We start from the raw sequence: 22,091 nt of genomic DNA on the forward strand, positions 1-22,091 counted from the left end.
CATCATTCACATTCTTTCCCTCCTCTCCTCCAGCCACCGTAGCCAATGCGCAATTCAACTGGGTTTTACATGTGTCACTGATCAAGACCTATTTCCGTATTATTAATATTTGCACTAGGGTGATCATTTAAAGTCTACAACCCCAATAATATCCCCATTGAACCATGTGATCAAGATGTTGTTTTTCTTCTGTTTCTACTCCCACAGTTCTTCCTCTGGATGTGGATAGTGTTCTTTCTTATAAGTCTCTCAGAATTGTCCTGGGTCACTGCATTGCTGCTAGTACAAAAGTCCATTACATTCGATTGTACCACAGTGTATCAGTCTCTGTGTACAATGTTCTCCTGGTTCTGCTCCTTTCACTCTACATCAATTCCTGGAGGTCTTTCCAGTTCATTTCTTATTTCTTTTAATGAGTTTTTTCCCAAAAATTTACAGAATTGCTTTCCAGAAAAATGAATCTAAAAGAGATTTTATTTTAGCCCTATAGTTCATATTAAGATAAATTGTGTATTAAAATTCAATGATATTTATTTGTAGCCTTTTTTGGAAGACACTAAAACATTCTGATAACTGATTTTGTTTAGCTTGACCTTTGTTGTGCTAGACTTGAAGAAACTTCTGGTCTCAACTAACCAGATTTGGGCCTATTTAACCAAAATTAGGCTTACGTTAAATTGTGAAGTAACTAAAACTCATCCATTTTATTTTTCATCATTCATTATCATCTTGCTTCTTCCCATACCACTGCCACCAGAATTCACATTTTTTCCCAAATTTGTGATCTTAGCCATTTATTATATTTGGCATTGCAAAGTCAAGATTTTTTCTTTTCAGCCATTTTTCCTATAACTTAAGTCACTCTCTTAGATGGTTCTACCTTAGATTTGTCCCTTCCAGCCCTAAATCTATGCTCAAGTATCAAAAAGCAGACTATATAATTCAAGTTCTTATCTGCTTTCTACTAAGGAAAAAGCAATATCTTAAAATTATAGCACATATTACCTAAACTCATTTATGATCTTAAGCTAATTTTTTAATTAAGTGAAAATGCCTAAATTACAAATTAAAGTCTCTAACTTACTAGAGTTTAGATGTTATCCATTACTCCTTTTTCTTAATTCCAGTTCCCGGAAGAAATATTTTTGGGGAAAGATTTTGCCAATTAATTAGATCATATTTCCTCTTAATAATTAGAATTTCAAGCTTGAAGGGACCTCAGAAGTGAGCAAAATGAAGAAAGGAATCTACACTGTAACTACCTACACAGATAATCAATTTTGAAAGATTTAGATAATCAGTTTTTTAAAGACTACAATTCTGAAATATGCATGATGAAACATGCAGTCCACCTCCAGATAGAGAAGTGATGGACTCAGAGTGCAGATCGAAGCATAGTTTTTCCCTTTCTTTTCCTTGCTTTTTTTTCCCTAACAGAGCCAATGTAAGAATTTGTTTTACATAATTATGCATATTGTAATGGGTTTTGTTGTTTTGCTTCCCTTCTTATTGAGTGAGAGTCAGGGTTAGGGGAAAGAGAGAATTTGTAACTGAAAAAATAAAAATGTATCTCCTTTAAAAAATGAAAAATGTTTTTAAATGACCTCAGATATTTTGGAATAAATAAGTTTAGACCAGCCTTTCACACCACAATAAACTCTGAATGGATATGCGACCTAATTATAAAATGTTAGGTTAAAAAAATAGACTAAACTTAAAGGAGATACCTTTCACAACCTAAAAGAGAATTCTAAACCATATCTAGGGATAGTGGTGGCCATAAAAGGTTAAACTAGACAAAACTAAAATTTTGTACAGATAAAAATCAATTTGTGTAAGATAGGGTTATTTTTATATTTTATGTGAAGTATTGATGAAGAAAAACATCTTTGCATCAAATAACTAATTAAAATTGATATGTAAATGCATAGGGAATTATCAAAAAGATAAAAACTTTTTTTAAAAGGTGGTTTCCAAGGCATACATAGTCCAAGAATATGAGCAGATAATTTTCAAAAGAAATTTTTGCAGTCTATCAGGGACCATATGAAAACATGCTCCAGATTACTAATAATTAAAGAATACACATTAGGTTTCCTCGCATCCCCATAAGATTGGAAAAATTACAAAAGATAGAAATAGTCCCAAGTTAAAGAATTACAAAGGCTGCAGAAAGACACACTAATAGACTTTTGTTGAGTCTGTGAATTGTTTCAACAATTTGGCATTATGTAAAAAGAGTCTCTAATCTCAGTGTTAATACCCTTTGACCCAGTGATCCCATTCCAGGGCACGTGTCTCAAAGAGAGACAGCAATAGGAAGAAAGGTCCCATGTATATCAAATTATATGTAGCAGCATTCTTTGTGAAAACCAAAAACTGGAAATAAAGTGAGTGCCCTTTGATGTATGAGTGACTGAACAAATAGTGGTGTGTACATGTAATGTTTGTTATTGTGCCCTGACAAATTATGGACTAATATGAACTGATGCATAAAGTTAAGCAAATGAAGGAAAACAGTGCATATAATGACTACAGTAATACAAACAAAAATATTAAGATGAAGCTGATGGCTATATGGTTATTATAACTAATCTAGCACTTTGTGGAGAAGAGGCAAGGAAATGTGCCTCCCTCCTTTAATTTGTGAGATGATATACTCTTGATGCAGAGTGTTTCACATGGCAAGTGAAGTGGCAAGTCCTGCTCAGATATTTGAAGGGAGTTAATACAAAGATACTGTGCTATAAAAAAAAAAAATAAAAAGGCATCAATGTCAATTTTTAAAAGACCCCAGAAGTCAGCTTCATTTTTTTTGGTTGATCTTCTGTGATCACTTTTATATGGGGCCTTTGCTACTGCTTTTACTTCTGATATACTCCCCACCCTGTGCATTTTTTAAAACTCATTTTCCTTAGCTAAAAAAATGGAGAATTTTGAGTTGAATTTAATTTGTGTCAACAATATCTGGCTTTCCCATCACCTTCTTTTCAACACCAGTCTTATAGTTTTTGAAGTAAAATAGATTTAATTTGATTAATCTCTTAAACAAATTATGTTTTTTGAACTAGAAAATGAATACTAATTCCTATTTAAAGAACAAATAACTTTCTTGTTAGCTTTTTCTCTTAGTAATAGCTCTTTAGGGAAAAAAACTTTTTAGATCTATTTGGTTGGCTTATTATATTTACTGTATTTCATAGTGAAATTTCCACATATAATACTTCTTTTATATAGCATCTTCAGATAATGAGGTCCCACAAGTGAATTTTTCAGATAAAAGTTTACTTTTTAGTTTCAAAATTTTTATGGGAATTTTTTTACATGCATTATATATAATTTAATTAGGGGCATCATTGTAATGACAACAGAATGACTATTTTTACTGAACTGTACAGTCACAGAATCATAGGCTTTTCAGAGTTGAAAGGGACTTCAGTGGCCATCTTAGTCAAAACCTACACCTGAATTTTTTTTCTATAACATAACAGACAAGTGTATCCAGCCTTTGCTGAGGAAACATCGTGATTTCCCAAGTTAATTCTTTCCTCTTTGGGCTATGTGGCTTTCTTGCTGTTTTACATACGTACACTTTACCTCCTGGCCCTTTCCCTTCTCACAGGCTGTTCCATGTGGCTGAAGAATTTCTCCCTTCTGTTTTCTTTGGAGTATAGCTCAAGTATCTTCTCCCTTAAGCCTTTTCTCATCCCTCTCCTCCCAATTATCTCTAGTTATTTTGTGTATGCATATATATGTATATATATATATACATATATATATGCATACTTGTTGCCTCCATCAATACAATGCTTAATCAATACAAAATTCCTTGAGGTTAAGAACTATTTCATTTTTGTCTTTGTAACTCCATAGCCTATATCAGTATATATATAATAAATATTTTATAAACAAGTCTTCCATACCTTTCTGGAATAATAGAGGTATTAGGGCCAGACAGTATTATAGTCAGTGAAATTTTAACTGGTTGAAATACCAGAGCCTTGGAGTAGTCATTCATGGGGCAATGTCACTTAATGGAAGTCTCCTAGAGTCAACTATCAGTCTGTTGAGCCTTGTTCTTTTCAGCATTTTATCAGTGACTTGGATGACGGTATAGATGACCTGCTTAATCACATTTTCAGAAGACATAAAGCTAGAAATGAACATGCTGGATGATAAGATTCAAAAACATCTTGGGAAACTAGAATGATGGACCAAATAAGTCTTATTTGAATCCAAAAAATAATCTTTAAAAATATATGGGGGGGGGGGTGAGTAAGGGCAGCTAACTGGCTCAGTGGATTGAGAGCCAAGCCTAGAGACAGGAAGTGCTGGGTTCAAATCTGGCCTTAGATACTTCCTAGGCATATAACCCTGGATAAGTCACATAACTAGTTGCCTAGTCTTTAGTGCTCTTCTGCTTTCGAACTAAATCACAGTGTTGGTTCTAAGATAGAAGGTAAGGATTTGGGGTTGTTTTTTTTAAGTATATATGAGGGAGAGTAGTTAATTTGAAGAATATCTTAGGGTTTTAACAGACTGTAGAGTTAACATGGCAGCCAAAAAACTAATATATTTTTAGGTTGAATTAAGAGGCATAGAGTTCAAAACATAGAATTTGGTTGTTGAGCTATTCTCTATCCTGGTTAGATCACTTCTAAACTGCTCACTTCTTGTGTAACATTTTTTTCCCCAGTAATGAAAATCCCATCTTTCTCTCCATACCTTTTCCCCCAATTGATAAAGAAAAGGAAAATCTTGTAAGAAATATGCATAGTCAAACAAAACAAATTCCTTCTTTGGCCACATCCCCAAAAAAGTCTTAGTGAGCTTGGTGCAGCATTTCACAAAGGACAGTGACAAGATGGAGAGTAACCAAAGGAAGAGAATCAGGATATTAGGGAAATGGAGACCAGGTAAAGGAAGGAGGAAGAGTTAATCTGGAAAAGAGACCATCTGAAGGACAGTCACGTAGAAGAAAGACTGCACTGTTCTGTGCTTGGCCTCAGAGCACACTGGAGGAACAATGGATAGAGGTGCATAATGGAACATTTCAGTTTTATGGATATAACTTCTTAAGGATTAAAACTATCCAAAAGTGCAGTGGTCTGCCTCCTGAGGATTTCTCCACACCTGAGTCTTCAGAAGATGACCAACAACAAATACTAGAGATATTACAGAGTAGATTCTTGTTTAGACACTTACTGATTAATGACCTCTGATGGCCTTTCCAATTCTGAAATTGTATAATTTTTAAGGTTGAAAATGATATAAAATTAAGGTAGATGTAGGATTTAAATTAATATCCAATACTCGAAGAATTATATTTTATAAAGTTTATTAATAATCACTTGAAGTAGAAAAAATAAAAAGGAAATAGAAGTAAAAAACCTAATTATCTAATAAAATTAAGTCTACGTTACTAAAACTCTTGGCTCTCACCTCATGCCACCTCCACCAAACCCAGTCACAGGAAACACAAGCAAGAGGCGAGGCTACACAAAATTTATATCCTGCCTATTTCAACACGTAACATGAGAAGGAGAGTGGGTTGCTGGGAATTGTAGTTCTGGAGTTCAGATTCCAATTACACAGTAGTCAAGTCATATTTGGCACTTGAGATTCTTCTAAAGTCATTGTATACGTCTTCCTTCTTTGATTAAAGAGGTTCCAAATTCAAAATTATTTTTAAAAAATGTTGCTTGAAATAATAAATTTAACTGATGGTATTATAATTAATTTGTTTTTATCAATGTAAATGATACTACAACCTAAAAACCCTGGGCTTTTCCATCTGCCCTTTAGTGGAATTATGTCTTGTCTCCCTCTATTGGAATGTGAACTCCTAAAAAGTAGGGATTATTTTGCTTGTCTCTTTGTATTGACCGTGCTTAACACAGTACTTTGCATATCGTAAGTGCTTAATAAATATATTTTCATTTATTCATTTACATATGACTTGAGTCTTTCAAATTGCTTTCCTATGTTATCTGTGCTTTGTGCATTGTACTCACATTAAATATTGATTGAATTGAGCATTGTAACTAAAAAAGAAGAAATGAAGAAGTATTTGTTAATAGTGTTTTATTATTTATATATGTAGGTTCACATGTCCTACCTACAACAACATGGGACATAATGAAGTTAATCGTTGCTAAAAATGGAATTTCTGGATTATTTGTAGGTAAATATATCTTCCTTTCCTATAATCTCAAATTTATGTCACTGAAAAATTTAAAAATAGAGAATATTCATTTAAAATCTATGAAATTTCAGAAATGGTATCTTCCACATTTATTGTTCTTTGTTTGATATAAATTAAAACATTAGGAGTTGATGTCAAATAAATAATAAAGATAATATACATATTTTTACATTTATTAGCTATTAAGCTTCTCATAGCTAATTTGGCAGGGTGGTTATTACTCTAGAAATAGTTAATGAGTTACTTAAAATTAAAAGGAATATTAAATTATCATTAATATAATTTATATTTAAATAAAAAGGAATATAGCCTAATATAAAGGAATTGCAAACCATTAGATATTTTTCTTTGCTTATAATTCTTCCTCTAAGACATGTGGTAAATGACTTAACATGACAATATCAGATTGTAACCAAATAAAAGGTGATCTGTCATTTAAAAATATAAAAATTGTGCTCTTGATTTTCTTATTTTTTTTTTCAGGACTGATTCCCCGATTAATTAAAGTTGCTCCTGCTTGTGCCATTATGATCAGTACATATGAATTTGGGAAGGCTTTTTTCCTTAAACAAAACCTCAAAAAACAGGAATAATGTAGTGCCGACTGTTGGGTGTTGAAATAATTATCATGGCCATATTATTAGCTGGAGAATTCTCAGAAATGTGGAAACTTCAGGTCTATATTGAAATATCTTTTCTTTATTTTAAAAGAAGCATTAATCCCTCAATTATAATTATAATTCAAGAAATTTTTTTTCCTATTTTATCCTGTCTTTGGAAAAGTTTAAGAAAATTCTTTATTGGTTGTCCATAACTCATGTGAGGACATTAGAAAGGAAAAGAGAAAAGCTTGACAAGAAGGCATGAATTTTTTTTTTAATTCAATATTTTCCTTTGTTACCTATTGTCTACTATGAGTCTGTGAACTATACCTAAACCATGATAGGAGTGGAGCTTTAAAGAGAAAAGTCTTTTGTGCAAATCTTAATCATGTACACAAATATTTATTTTTTATTGAAAATGGAAATAGCAGGCAGTTACCAAATTATGTCACCCTGGCACTTGCCAGATATTACCAATGAGTGATTTTATTTTTAATTCTAATATTCCTGAGCTTTTGTTTGTTTGTGCGCCTATACATATTAGGATTTCTGCTGCTAAACTCTGATGATTTTATCTTTCTGTTCAGAAACAATCTCTTTTTTGCCACTACAAGCCAGTTATACATCTTTTGATGAATTTGGCCAACTTTGAAGTATGTGGATACTTGGAAACTTCAGGCTTATTTCAAATTGTGGTTCATTCTGACTGGGCAGAGGAACACAGAAAACTACCATGTATCCAGTTCAGTTCAGATAGTTGGGGGAGCACTTGAAAAAACAGCCTAGTTTGTGATATGAATAAGGTAACTGTTGAGAACTATGTAGGGTACTTTGGGTCCTCCTGCTATTGAGGTAGAAGAAGTAAAAAGGAAGTTTTTCATTATTTTGTGATGCCTTCTCTTCATCTACGGTCAGTTTAGCACTTGAGGACCTCATAGATTAGGCACAGAAAGAGCCTGTGCTTTTTATTCTGGTATGTATCATTGTGTGTATCATTGCTATTTTCATTGTTTTCTCCAGCTCAGTGTTGAGACTCAATCTGATAGGATCGAGATTATCACTTCATCAGTGACTAAATACTTTCGTGCTGCTTCCAGATTTCACACATTACTACATTTCACATTAGTATGCTGACCATGACAATAAGCAATAATTAAAGGTGGTAGCATTAGATTTCCAGAAACTTGCTCATTACAGTCCAATAGTGCGTGACTAAATGTCAGAGTGAAGTGAAGGAAGATGTAATGACAAAATGGGAAGTAGCATAAATTTCAAAAATTACTCTGATCTTTTTGCCTCAGGATAATTTGTGTTGAGAGACAAGCACTTTATTGCAATCTAAGAATTTTTCATGAAAATGTGAAAAATTTCCGAAAGGAATAATTGAAGGAGATGTGTATTTAAGTATTTTCTAGGAAGAGCTAGAAAAGTAATACAATCTGTACTAAACTAAGAAAGGGTTCCTATATTTTGCTAAACTAATTATATCTCTAAATTTATGTAACTATGTATTTTATTTCATCTTGTGTTGATTTGCCTTAGATTTGGAAACTATGTATGCATATTGTTTTTATCTCATTCTCATTAAAGATTTTGCTTCCTTTCTTAATTTAATGTTTCTGTAGTACTATTTAGTGACGATATTCTGAATTCTTGTTCAGTTCAACCATATGAGTGATCTGCTTATATACAATGTTAAGCTTGTCTAGGTTACCGCTTACTAATGTGCTTAAAGCCTCCTATTACACTTAATTATACTGTGTCTCTTTGCATTTATAGTAATTGGTAGCAAAATGAAGAAAATATATAAATCTTTGTTTTCAGATGTATGTTCAACTTCAATTGTATGGGTAAATACTGCAAAGATTATTTAAATTTCATCTTTTTACTTACCTGAGATAATCAAATGTCTCATTTTAAAAATTCAAATCAGTTTAACAAGTATTAATCACCTATTAAATGTGATAGTTCTGGGAATACAAAGCTAAACAGTCCTTGCCTTCAAGGAGCTAACAGGTTTCCTGAGAAGACACAACATGAAAATGGGCAAATAAATACAAAATCATTTCAAGAGGTGGAGAGCACTGGCAACTCATGAAATCAGAAAAACCTTCATTTCAAAGCCTAAAGCTAGCTACATATCTGACAGCCAGGCTATACAGTATTTAGCAGTTTGTCTCATGCTTGTTCAAAATCACTTTTAATTGAAGACTTAATATACTTTGAGCAAGTTGGGGTTAACTGCATTTCTGGTGAGCATATCTCTGTCATGGTTCAGGGGTAAAGATGGATTAGCATCCACTTTCATTAAAGAAATTATAAAAACATTGTCTAATCAATGGAGTACTATGCTTACATTTCTGACTATTTATGGATTGAAAGGATTGATGATCAGTCAATGGTTCCCAAACTTTTTTGGCCTTCCACCCCCTTTCCAGAAAAAATACTACTTAGCACCCCCGGAAATTAATTTTTTTAAATTTTAATAGAAATTAATAGGAAAGATAAATGCACCCGTGGCCATCACCGCTCTCCTGGATCACTGCAGTACCCACCAGGGGGCGGTAGTGCCCACTTTGGGAATCACTGAGCTATTTCATTCAGGAACATCATCAACTTTCCCTTCTTAAAGTACTTGTTGGCATCTTATGTGCTCCTTTTCCTGGTGATTTGATGTTTTCAGAAAGAATATACCACTTATTTTAAAGTCTGAATGTACTGCTTCTTAAATCTGATTTGTTTTTTCTCCAAATGATAGGTCTGGTAGTTTTAATTGGGCATGAAAGAAAACTTATACAAGTGAGTATCAGGTTAAAAATAATCTTTATTGTGAGATTATATCCATTATGCTTATTTACTATAAATTTATTTCTAGTTTAAACAGTTCCTTTTGGGGAGGAGAATTCTAGTTTGGTTTAGTATGTTCCTTTAAAAGTTTCCAACTGAGGGGCAGCTGGGTGGCTCAGTGGATTGAGAGCCAGGCCCAGAGATGGGAGGTCCTGGGTTCAAATGTGACCGCAGACACTTCCTAGCTATATGACCCTGGGCAAGTCACTTGACCCCCATTGCCTAGCCCTTATCACTCTTCTGCCTTAGAGTCAATGCACAGTAGCAATTCTAAGACAGAAGTTAAGGGTTTAAAAAAAAGTTTTCAACTGACTCCACATAATGGCATAAAAATTAAGAAATATTCCAAGAAACACAATTTTAAATTTTCTACTCTAGATGGGAGACCCATTTAAAAACAATACACAGTCTTTCATTTGCTTGAAGTATACTCTGAAGCAGGGGTCGGCAACCTTTTTGGCTGTGAGACCCATAAACGCCACATTTTTTAAAATGTAATTTCATGAGAGCCGTACAGTGCTCACAGTGCTGCTCCTGTAACAGTGCCTGAAAAAAATGGACTTTATAGCTCCTGCAGAAAGAGCCATACATTGATGACCCCTGCTCTGAAGTATGCCAATAGGACAGCTGAATGATCTTTGTTCCCTGATTTCTAAGTTAATGTTGCAAGAGAGGTACAGTTGTTTTTCTCCTTACTCTCAGAAAAGCCAAGTGACGTACTTCCCTAGTTTTAAGCACTTAGTATTTTGGGAAAGAGATAAACCAACATACACATCAGTTCATATTTGAAGAGTCTATAATATTCTAGATACAGAACACTTGAAGTATTTTCTTTGATGGTGAAAAATTGAAAACTGAAGAAATTTTCACCCACTTGTAAAAGTAAGATTTATTATTAAAGATAAGTGATTGGGGGCAGCTGGGTAGCTCAGTGGATTGAGAGCCAGGCCTGGAGACGGGAAGTCCTAGGTTCAAATCCGGTCTCAGACACTTCCCAGCTGTGTGACCCTGGACAAGTCACTTGACCCCCATTGCTCACCCTTACCACTCTTCCACCTATAAGTCAATACACAGAAGTTAAGGGTTTAAAATTAAAAAAAGAATTAAAAAAAAAAGATAAGTGACTTTATATCACGCTATCATTTAATCCTTATAATGTCTCTGATATGGAGACTGTAGGTATTACTATCCTTATTTTGCAGCTGAGGGAAACTGGAAACCACAGAAACCATAAAAGTGAACAAAAATTTTACTTTGTATCACTTTTTCTCAAAGAGCGAGGAAATTAATTATTTTATATTTAGAAAGATAGTTTTGATTCCAAAGAATTCTTACAGATGTCATTTTATTCTTAAAGATTTAAGAAACTGAAGATAGAGACATTCTGTGATTTGCTTAGCATCACAGAGCTAAGCACCGGCAAAACTGGGATTAGAAGAATCTCAGTCTCTTGACTAAGTTCTTTTTACTAAATTGTTTCAATCATCACTAGATGATAATATAATAAGGCTCCCCGTATAGCTAACATACTTGGGCAAGCATGGAGGAAACTAAAGGTCGTGTCAATCCAAAACCCTAGCTCTTGCTTAAAGTAAATATATGATAATAATGTGTTTTCTACTTGTGCTGAAATGTATTCCTCCAAATAAGACCTATTTCTCTGTTATCATTTAAAAACATAAAATGGCATATGCTTCCCACATTTTATATTGCAGTTAGAATTAATTTATAGAAATAAAGGAAAATAGTCACTATTGATGGCTATAAAATGTTTAATTTACATGCAACAAATATCATATATCAAGGCGACAAAATACACCGTACAAGTTTTGGCATTAATTCAACATTCGTAATATTTTTCTTCCTGAACAATGAACATTTCCACTTAGAACTGAGGTTTTAAGACATACAATCAATTTTCTCATGCACAGACATCTATAAATTCTATGAATATTATGAAATGACCTGTGTAGAAAGCTGAAATTCCACGAGAGCAAATGAACTTTACTCCAAGAGCTCCAAGAAAAGGAGCACAATAGAAGTAAAAAATTGTGATTGTGTCTTTTATGGGATGGGTTGAGAAAAATGTTTACTTCTGCACGGAGTCAAATGTAAGAATGTGTGATCCATATCTATTAAATAAAATAGGAACATTTTAGAGTTCCTTCTTTTTCTTGTATACTAAAAATGTATGCAAATTAGTTATTTAACAAATAACTTAAAACAAAATGTCATAAAAGTAGGTTGATAAGTAACAATAAATTATGCCATTCTCAGTGACAGATCTTGTGAGAGTAGCACTATGAATCAAAGACCAAGGCAAAAAGCATTAAACAGGCAGCCGTTTGGTTGCATTGCCCCTACTACTACTATCAAAATCTGCTCTTGAATCCTTCCTTTGTATTAAGGTATTAAATTGACTTAGGAGAGAAGTTATCATGAGGGAAGATGGGAGGGAGAGAATTTTTTTAACATCAGAACTGCTTTTTTCCTGGAAATCAGACAACTTAAACCTACTTATTCCACCTATGAGTACTGTCATTTATTTTTAGTCTAAATTATTAGAGTATCTAGGTAACATTTAAGTAATTCGATAAATTCCCACATTCATTTAATTTCTATTCCAAAGAATAACTAGTTTAAACTTCTGTTGCTCCAACCTTTTCTCCTTGGAAATAAGTAGTGCCAAGTACTTATTAGACCTACATTTCATTGCCTTTTAAAATATAAATTTATGTCCATCATAAATAATAAATACCATCTGAAAACAAAGATATGAAGTCCTCATTTGTATTGCAGTAACTTCACGTAAACAATTTTTAAAACTTCTTTGGCACAACAAAACATACGCTATTATCCCCTGTCCCCTCCAAAAAAAAAATGAGCTATAGAAAATAAACATCTATTTTTTACTTTCAGTTAGTATAGTGGAATTTATAAATAGATGATTATTTGCAGCTATGAAATCTAAAACCTAGAAAGGTAATCCACGGCATATTTAGAATAAGCTCCCTACCTCTACACCAAAATGTGAGAGTTAATTATTCAATGTTAGAGCTGGAAGGGTCCATAGAGATCATCTAGTCCAGATTCAGATAAGAATGGTGATTCTTATAGAGCTCAAGTGAGTTGCCTAATGTCAAATAGGTTAATGCCATTTCACATATGGAGCAAACTACTGATAATTTTGTTTTTTAATGAACTAGCAAAATTAATTAAAAAGCCCAGAAAAATATACTTTATTGCTGTTTCACATTGGAAAGAAAAAAACGTTAGTGTGGCATATGTGGTTTTATCAGATATGCTTAAAGTTAAGCCATCCAAATTGTCTAATTTTTTTTAGCATTTTCTCCCATGTTTTACATAATTTTGGGGGGGAATATATGTGTGTGTGTGTGTGTGTGTGTGTGAGTATGCCACATATATGGCAACTTGCCAGCTATGCTTTTAGAAAATTACAGGGAAACCTGGCCAAGGAATTTAGTTAATCATTTCACTAAAGTGCATCGAGGTTATTAGAAATCCCTTTTTCATGGACCTTATCAAATACATTATCAACTGTCTAAAAAGGTAAATGCCTATAAAATTTACAAAAGGTAAAGTGGAATGTCAGTATCAATTGGTAAATACTAAAACTGAAAAATATCTTCAAATTAATTGAATAAGCTCCTTCAAAATCTGATCAGGTCTGACAACTTAGTCAGACATTAGAAGACAATTAAGCACTGATTCTAGCAGGAATTCGCGGAAAACTGAAGTTGTGAAGCAGAGCCTAGACTGGAGAGGCAAGCAGAAGGTACCTAATGACACACCGGGGCATGGGGGGGGGGGGGCATGAAAAGGATTCTCATTTTTTAAAAGCACTATGCCAGAGAAGTTTACTTTCCATGCCATCTAGGTCTATATTTGGTGGTAAGCAAACATATAGATATATTACACGGAGGCCCAGTGTCGCCAGTGGACAGTAACATGGGGCACAGAATTTCCAGATCTTGCCTAAGGCACACAACTGCCTTGTCTGGCCCTCTTTGGGTATCATTTCTTCCGCATCAGTGCATGGAAATGCTTTGTCTAAATCTCATAAACTCAGAGTTTTTGTAGGTAAAAAATACTTAAATATGTGAAAAAGCACTTGAATAGTGTGTGCATTTTGCCATGCCTTGATTATTTGGGGAGCTACCTGGTTTACATTTTTGTTAAAAGCTTTATCAATTCACCTTTAAAAATTGCACATTTGTCAGAGAAACTAGAAATAAGAACAATCAGTAAGATTCTTCACTGAGAGTATATGAACGGAAGTGTCTAAATAAGTGAATATAAATTAAATCCTTTTAAAAGCATACAACTATTTGCTGAAGACTAATGTCTTCCCAGCAGTCAAACCCATGGAATGTAGACTGAATGTATGCGATGTAAGAGGTTTTTTTCTGGCTGCCCTCACATTCGGCTTTTCAAGATGGAGTTACGCCTGGGCTGGTCATCTCTGTGGTGGGACTTGCAAGGTAGTCACTTGATTTCAGGCTTGTTAGAGATTTATAACTTGCTACTGAGGTTAGAGAGCCACAGAGACCAAGTAATGAGGGAGTATCTTCTTTACCTGAAATCAAGAGAATAACCAAAAATTAAGTCATTACTTGTACTTCAAAAACATTTTGCCTGCCAAAGTGTCATTGAGAACCGCCACATTTTTAAATCCTACTAATGGAAATACTCTTTACAGAAGCTGCTAGCAGCTAAAGGACTCGGGGGGAGGGGGAGAAGCCTCCTTTGGAAGATGGTATTTGAGCCACGATTGAAGAAAATGAGAGATTCTAAAAGAGCTGTGTTGGGGGAAATTTGTTCTAGATGCAGAAAGCATAAAATGCCTTTCCTGCAGATGAGTTCTGGTGACTTGTCTTTTCCTTCAAAGATATTTTCCCAATTACATGTAATAACAATTTTTGACATCTTCTGTAATTATACAATCCACATTGTCTCCTTTCCCCCTTCTCAGAGATACTAAGCAATTTGATCTGGTTGATACATGTATTATCACGCAAAATATACTTCCAAATTTTGGTCACTGTTGTGAGAGAATATTCATAAAACCAAAATCCCAAAATGAAACCATAAATAAACTAATATGGAAAATAGCATGCTTTGATCTTCATCCTACTCCCACAGTTCTTTCTCTGGAGGTGGAGAGCATTCTTTGCCATAAATCCTTCAGAATTGTCTTGGATCACTGTATTTCTGAGAGTAGCCAAATCTTTCAGTTGATTATTGTCCAATATTACTGTTACTGAGTACAATGTTCCCTCCATTCTGCTTATTCTCTCTGCATTAGTTCATATAGATCTTTCCAGCTTTTCCTAAAGTCATCCTGCTCATCATTTTCATATATTGCACAATAGTATTCCATCACCAACATATATTACAATTTGTTCAGCCATTCCTCAATTGAGGGGTATCCCCTTAGTTTACAATTCTTTGACACCACAAAAAGCTGCTATAAATATTTTTTTATAAGTAGGCCCTTTCCCCTTCTTTATGATCTCTTTGGCATTCAGACCCAATAGTGGCATTACAAGATTAAAGGGTATGCACTGTTTTTTAGCCCTTTGGACAGTTACAAATTGCCCTCCAGACCTGATGACTTTTAATACTAATTCACTTCCCCAGTCACCATCTCCCTATTTCACTAGTTAACACACCTTACATTTAAGATTTGTTTGCATAGATTTGCATTGTTTATCCTCTCTGAAGGCACTGCAGTGTTTTGTATCTATTTTATACCCATTGGGACAAATATTGTATCTCTAGACTCAAGGGTCATTAACTTGACAGCATAAAGTCAGTTACTCAACGAATATTGTAGCACCTTAGGTGTTTGGATATCTCGGCAACATAGAAGGGAATTGTTTAGGGGGGGAAATCAGTATTTTGGTCCAGGATATTCTTAGCAATAAAACCTTCATCAAAGAAGTAGAATAAAATGGAAAACCAAGAACTGGAATGAAGACAGTTTTTAAATCCAAGGCTATGATCTTGCCTTTGATTTGGCCACTGTCCTGGCAGTGTTCCCAATGAGCACCTAACACCTACCATCGGACTAATTCTGGATAGAACCTGATGTCAATGGCGAAAACTTCTTTCTTTGCCTTCTGTGCCTCTGTTCAACCTACTCTGACTCCATAGAGGCTAAAGCAGTGCCAGAGCTGGCATAGGAATAGCTGCTGCCTGTGGCAAAGGCACAGAGGACTCTAAATAGTCACTCATTGATGATTCCTTGTGAATATATCCACAGAAGTTGGCAGATGACTCTCCACACAATGATGGTGACTCTGGGTTCCCAAATAAGAGCAAAGCACAAGCTCTGCCAGGTCCTACCCAGCTAGACAGGTTCCACTGGACAGGTTTGGTGATGGGCTCTGATGTTATGTCTGAGGAGCTTCACCAAATTCACGTCGGCTCTCATCCCCTGAATGACAAGATGAGTGTGTTTGGCAATTCTCAACTTCTACCTAGTAAGTCTTAGAGGACTTTGTGGCCGTGATGGGAACACCCACACTGATAAAATGGCAAATACTTGAAGTGTGGCAGTAAGTAATTCATTTGTGAAGATGTTTTCCCTGGGCAGGGAGCTCTTCCACTGTATGGCCTCCATAATTTTTCATAGGATTGGGGACGGGGCTATCAGTTTCATTTGAGTGCATTAGCATTTGTGAAAATCACCAGACCTCACTCATCCATAGGCAAAGGTGGCTTATGATTTCCATGCCTAGAACAAGGATAGTCCAAAGTTTGATCCAAGGAGAAGAAAAATCCCCAGGCTATAATGATAAGTGCACACATAATATACATATATCCTAACCCTTTTTCAAATATGTGCCTCTAAAAGACTTAGTGTGTGCATTTTAACTGAGGAGATTCTTTTAACAAGGTGGCTTAACTTATATGTCAGTGTGATATGATGGCCAGAGCACTGGAGAAAGAAAATGGCTGTACTGGAAGACCAATACAGCCCAGACCCTACCTTTAAAAAAAAAATCTAAACCTCATCTCTTTTTTAGGGTAAGCAAGTATTTACTGAACTCAGAAAATCTTAGGTATAACCATCCAAATAAATCAAAATGCTTTTGCTATTTCTACCACACATACTACTTAAGTAACTTCCAAAGTCTGAGTATCTGACCTTTACAATCAAAGAATTTAACTGAAACTGGATTTGATTAATACATTTTGGGCACTGAATGATGTTCTAGAAGACTAGCACTTCAAAGGTTTGGGACTCAGCGTATATGCAAAATCTCTTCACCAATATCAAATGGAAACCCTTTTACAATACAGTCGATAGACCTCAGGAGTATGTTGACACTGTGAAAAGAGGAAAATAACCAATGATTGAAGGAGTAGAACAGGCACAATAAAATACAAAAAGAGAGAGAGAGAGAGAGAGAGAGAGAGAGAGAGAGAGAGAGAGAGAGAGAGAGAGAGAGAGAGAGAGAGAGAGAGAGAGAGACTGGCACACAGTGGAGCTATGAAATGTTCCAACTATTCTGGAAAAGAATTTGGAATTACAGGATAGAAATGACTAAGTCCATGCCCTTTGACATGTATATCCCTAGCAAATCCCACTAATGGGGAAAAAATATCAGTGACAAAAAAACAACAACAATGCCCTACATACAAAAAGATGACTACTTTTTGTAGAAAAGTTTTTTAAAAATGGAAACAAAGTAGAATAAAACAACTATTTTTATAGCTGGTATAGAAGGATAACATAATATTGCATTCTACCTTTGTGACCTTAGACAAGTCACTCAACCTCATTGGACTTCAATTTCCTCATCTTTAAAATGGGGGCGGGGGAGGAGCACAGTGGTTTAGAAGACAAGTGAAAGAATTTTCACTTTTAAATCTGCTTCTAAGTACTGACAAATATGAGGGATTTAGAGAAAAATGAAAAGACTTGTATAAAGTGATGCAGAGCCAGGAAAACAATGTACTGTGACAACAGTAATTTAAGTGAAAATAACTAGTGCTTTGGGGGCAGCTGGGTAGCTCAGTGGATTGAGAGCCAGGCCTAGAGACGGGAGGTCCTAGGTTCAAATCCAGTCTCAGACACTTCCCAGCTGTGTGACCCTGGGCAAGTCACTTGACCCCCATTGCCTACCCTTACCACTCTTCCACCTATAAGTCAATACACAGAAGTTAAGGGTTTAAAAATCAAAAAGAAAAGAAAAGAAAAGAACTAGTGTTTTAAAATTTGTAAAGTGCTTTACATATATTATCTCAAAGCAACCTAGGAGGTAGGTAGTATTTTTATGCCCATTTTACAGATGAGGAAACAGACCCAAAGAGGTTAAGTGACTTGCCTAGGGTCCCACAGTGAGTATTTGAGGCAGGATTCAAACTCAGATCTTCCTAACTCCAAGTCTAACACCATGGTACCTAGATGCCTAACCACAGTAAATGCCATCCAAACTAAAGTATAGCGACCAGCATTTGTTTTAGAAGACCAGGGATAAAACATCTCTCTGGGAGGAAAGATGGTGATCAATCCGAGGGTGAGGTGTTGCCTGTGTTGTCAGTCATGGTCTCTGGTTAAATTGTGTTGTTGTTGTAACTAAATATATAAATGTTCTATAGTATGTTGGGGCTAGTGAGTAGTTATTTGGAAATTACTTTTGTAAAAAATAAAAACATCAATAAAATCTTTTTAAAGAGTTGCTGTGACTAAAACAACTACTGACCCAAATCCAGTCTAGTGATAGGCTTCTGCGTTGAATCTTTTAAAAAGAATAATGGCTAACTCTAAGATCCTGCTTCCTGGGCGCCAGGCACTGGCTTAACTAGTTCACAACGAACTCATTTGCTCTTCACAATAATCTTGGGTGTCATCAGGATGAGGAAACTGAGGCCAAAAGAAGAGAAGTGAGTCCCACAGCGAGTCAGTATCGAGGAGGTCTTCCCGGGTTGGGGGCTCATCATTCTCTCTACTGAGCTGCCCGGCAAATAGCATTGTAAGATTAAAATGAATATCCAGGAACCCCAAGTATCATATTTTATATGATTCATTAATAATCACTTGAAGTAGAAGAAGTAAAAGGACAAAAGTAAAAGCCTGAGTAAAAGCCAGCTTTCCCACGTGCGATCAGGGGGAGAGAGAAAGAGGGAGAAGCTACGCAAAACTTACATCCTGCCTGTGTTAGCCGGAAGCTGAGAAGGAACATGGGCAGCTGGGAAAGAGAGTTCTGGGGGTCCAAATTCTAATTACACAGGATAGACTCTGATCGGAGATGTTACGGGGTATAAATTCAATGTTTCATCTCCTGCCAACTCGGCAGATCCTGCGTAGCCAATCAGAAAAGCCAACCCGAGGGGAGTCCCGAGGGCGTCTCCTCCCACCTCCACATTTGACACACGAGGATACTGAAGCGATTTGGCCAAGGATACAAGTAACGCGGCGCACTTGGGCTCCGATAAGGGGGGGTTTGAAAGCCAGCCGTTTAGCCTGGCACACCGGATGGGAATGGAAACATGCCCACGGATGAGAACACTGCGGTGCCATCCTTAAGAGTGAAACTGCGCCTCGCCACAGTGGCTGTGCTCGCGATTGCCCACAAGATGGAGCACTTCTGTCACAAGATGGGGCCGGCTTCTATCATGGTAAGGACTTGCAGCGGGCACAATTCCCCTGTTTTAGGCATAAAAGGAAGTCCAGGCAGGCAGCCCTGCAGCTCGCAGCAGATTCTTTTACAGAATCAGCAAGACCAATCCTAAGCAGCCAAAGGTTCAGGTGAGGCAGGAGGCATGGTGGGCTAGAGCAGGACAGAAATGGGTGCTTGTGCACTGCCCCCCCCCCCATGGAGAAGTAACAGTTAATGCAAGGCATTAGTGAGCAGAAATTTCATACATAGATCTATAGGTCTGAAAGCACCCTAAATAGGCAACTGAGCCAATATAGTAGCCTTCAGACAGGACTTTGCTAATCAGCCCCAGAAATTAGGATATGTCTTTATATATATCTATATAATATATATCTATATATAATAATATAATCTAGATATATATCTGGGGAAGAAAATAATTCCACAGCTTCCTTTATTAACCATTTGATACAGATTTCTGAAAATAGACATCTATTAATTAATTAATCTATTCATTTATTGGTTCATTTATTTATTTGTTCCTTCGGTTGTTTATTTATTTGTGCATTTATTTGTTTATTTGGGTTATTTATTTATTTTTTTTAAACCCTCACCTTCCATCTTGGAGTCAATACTGTGTTATTGGCTCCAAGGCAGAAGAGTGGTAAAGGGCTAGGCAATGAGGGTTAAGTGACTTGCCCAGGGTCACATAGCTAGGAAGTATCTGAGGTCGGATTTGAACCTAGGACCTCCCATCTCTAGCCCTGGCTCTCCATACACTGAGCTACCCAGCTGCCCCCCCCCAAGAAGATATTTAATTCATTGCTTGTACTACATTGTAAGCCCACATCAGCATCTTTTATGATCCAGGCAACAGAAAAGACCAGTCAGTTATCCTCTACATAGCACTAATTCATTTCTCCAAAGACAACAGTCTTCGGGCACATTCTATTCATCTCTAAATATTATGGGTTCTTTTAATGTTTTCTCTAGTGCTGCTATTTAGGGCATCTTTATTCTCCTTTGATCTTTTCCACTAAGGAGTTGCTTTTTTGTTTCTTTGCTTCTTGAGGGGAAAAAAAGTTCACTATCCTTGAGGAATGTCATAAATTACGGTGCCCGAGGAAGGCAGACTTATGGTATACATTTTCACATATTAAAAAAATCAGATTTTAGAAACCACAGGATGTTGTTGTTAATAGTGTTTGTGGGGCAGCTAGGTGGCTCAGTGGATAGAGAGCCAGGCCTGGAGATGGGAAGACCTGGGTTCAAATATGTCCTGAGACACTTCCTAGCTGTGTGACCCTGAGCAGGTCACTTTAACCCCACTGCCAAGCCCTTGCTGCTTTCTTCCTTGGAACCAATACACAGTATTGATTCTGAGAGAGAAGGGAAGGGTTTGTAATTATGAAACATCACATTCTAGAGGCCATAGGAGGTTATTGTTAGTTGTACTTACTTACCTCAATGGGTGGTTGTTGCTAAGGAGAAGGCTTTCAAAAGCTATACACAGAAATGAGCATTAAAGGCTGAAAAGGACTTTAGAGATCATCTATTCAAACTCACTAATTTTATAGGGGAGGAAAGCAAAACCCAAAGGAGGTAAAGAGCCTTGGCACAACCGAGTCAGTGGAAGGACTAGGAGCAGAGAGGCCCAAGGCTCCTTTAGCATCATTTGAGAGGCTGGCACTGAGCCTGGAAAGCTGGCCTCTCAGGCTTGAAATTCTGACTCAGGTCCTGCTTCTGCCACCTCTCTGTGACCCAGGCACCGCTAAGGCTTTAAGCTACAGAGCAGGCGCTATTTGCCTGGGAGTGGGGCAGGGGACGGAGAGGAAGGGTATTCCTAGACCAGTGAAACCACAGACCTAGTTTGAAAAAACCCACAAAGAGTATATCTTAAAGGGGAAAAAAAGCTATTCTTTAATTGTATGTAGACAAATATCTTTGCATCACTCACAGGTATCAATATTAAAATAGTTAGGCAGGAGCCACTCAGTACACCCAACACCTAACAATTGGCTTATACTTTTAATAGGGCTAAGAGGTGGGGCTGTGATTTTCCTGGTTTTTGGGAACTCCCAGGTGAGGAAATTCCCTCTACAATGTAGATCAACACCTTCTCTACAATTTACAGTCTTAGAGAATTACCTAGAGCACTAGAGTTGTCCAAGGTCACACAACCAGCAAATGTTTGAATTAAACTAGAATCCTCAAAACCTTTTCTGTATTTCCTTTTAATAAAAAAGAAGGTCACAAGAAAACAAGCACACAGTAGGGATTCAGGTTGATTTATTGTTGTTTTCAAAATCACCTCATTTCAATACTATGAGGAACTAGATAGCATAGTAGTGAGAGCTCTAGGCCTGGAGTCAGGAAGGCCTGAATTCAAATATGACCATAGACACTAGCTGTGTGACCCTGGACAACCAGGACTTAGCCCCATTTGCCTCAGTTTCCTCATCTGTAAAATGAGCTGGAGAAGGAAATGGGAAACAACTCCAAGATCTTTGCCAAGAAAACTCCAAATGGGGTCACAAAGAATTAGACATGACTGAAATGACTCAACAATGACAAAATTTTCAATACTATGACTGGTATACATTAAGCCCAGTGTCTTATACCTATAGCTATAGTGCTGGACAACAAGAATGTTGTTATGAATGTTATCTTCCCCTCGATGAACCTAAAGTACTACAGTTGGGCTCTAGCAGAAAGAAGACTGAACTTGGACTCAGCAGACCAAAGTTTTAGTTTCGACTCTGCCATTTTCTAGCTCTGAAGCTTTGGGTAAGTTACTTAGCCTTT

At 36.2% G+C, this 22,091-nt stretch overlaps 2 protein-coding genes across 8 annotated transcripts in view; one reads left to right on the forward strand and one right to left on the reverse strand.

Moving 5' to 3' along the window:
- Positions 1-6,925, forward strand: part of SLC25A40 (solute carrier family 25 member 40) — a 52,361-nt gene extending 45,436 nt beyond the window's left edge. The window contains exons 10-11 of the mRNA XM_044679670.1: positions 6,104-6,184; positions 6,689-6,925. Of these exons, the coding sequence (XP_044535605.1) occupies positions 6,104-6,184; positions 6,689-6,798 (191 nt within the window). The 3' untranslated portion in view covers positions 6,799-6,925. The remainder of the gene's footprint in view (positions 1-6,103; positions 6,185-6,688) is intronic.
- A 7,108-nt stretch (positions 6,926-14,033) lies between these two features.
- The window catches only part of RUNDC3B (RUN domain containing 3B), a 121,418-nt gene continuing 113,360 nt past the window's right edge, over positions 14,034-22,091 (reverse strand). For all 7 annotated transcript variants that reach the window (XM_044679510.1, XM_044679513.1, XM_044679511.1 and 4 more), the window contains one exon: positions 14,034-14,251. In XM_044679510.1, coding sequence (XP_044535445.1) covers positions 14,106-14,251 — 146 coding nt within the window. In that variant the 3' untranslated portion in view covers positions 14,034-14,105. The remainder of the gene's footprint in view (positions 14,252-22,091) is intronic.

Source organism: Gracilinanus agilis, chromosome 5, assembly GCF_016433145.1.
Source record: "Gracilinanus agilis isolate LMUSP501 chromosome 5, AgileGrace, whole genome shotgun sequence".
NCBI classification, from domain to species: Eukaryota; Metazoa; Chordata; class Mammalia; order Didelphimorphia; family Didelphidae; genus Gracilinanus; species Gracilinanus agilis.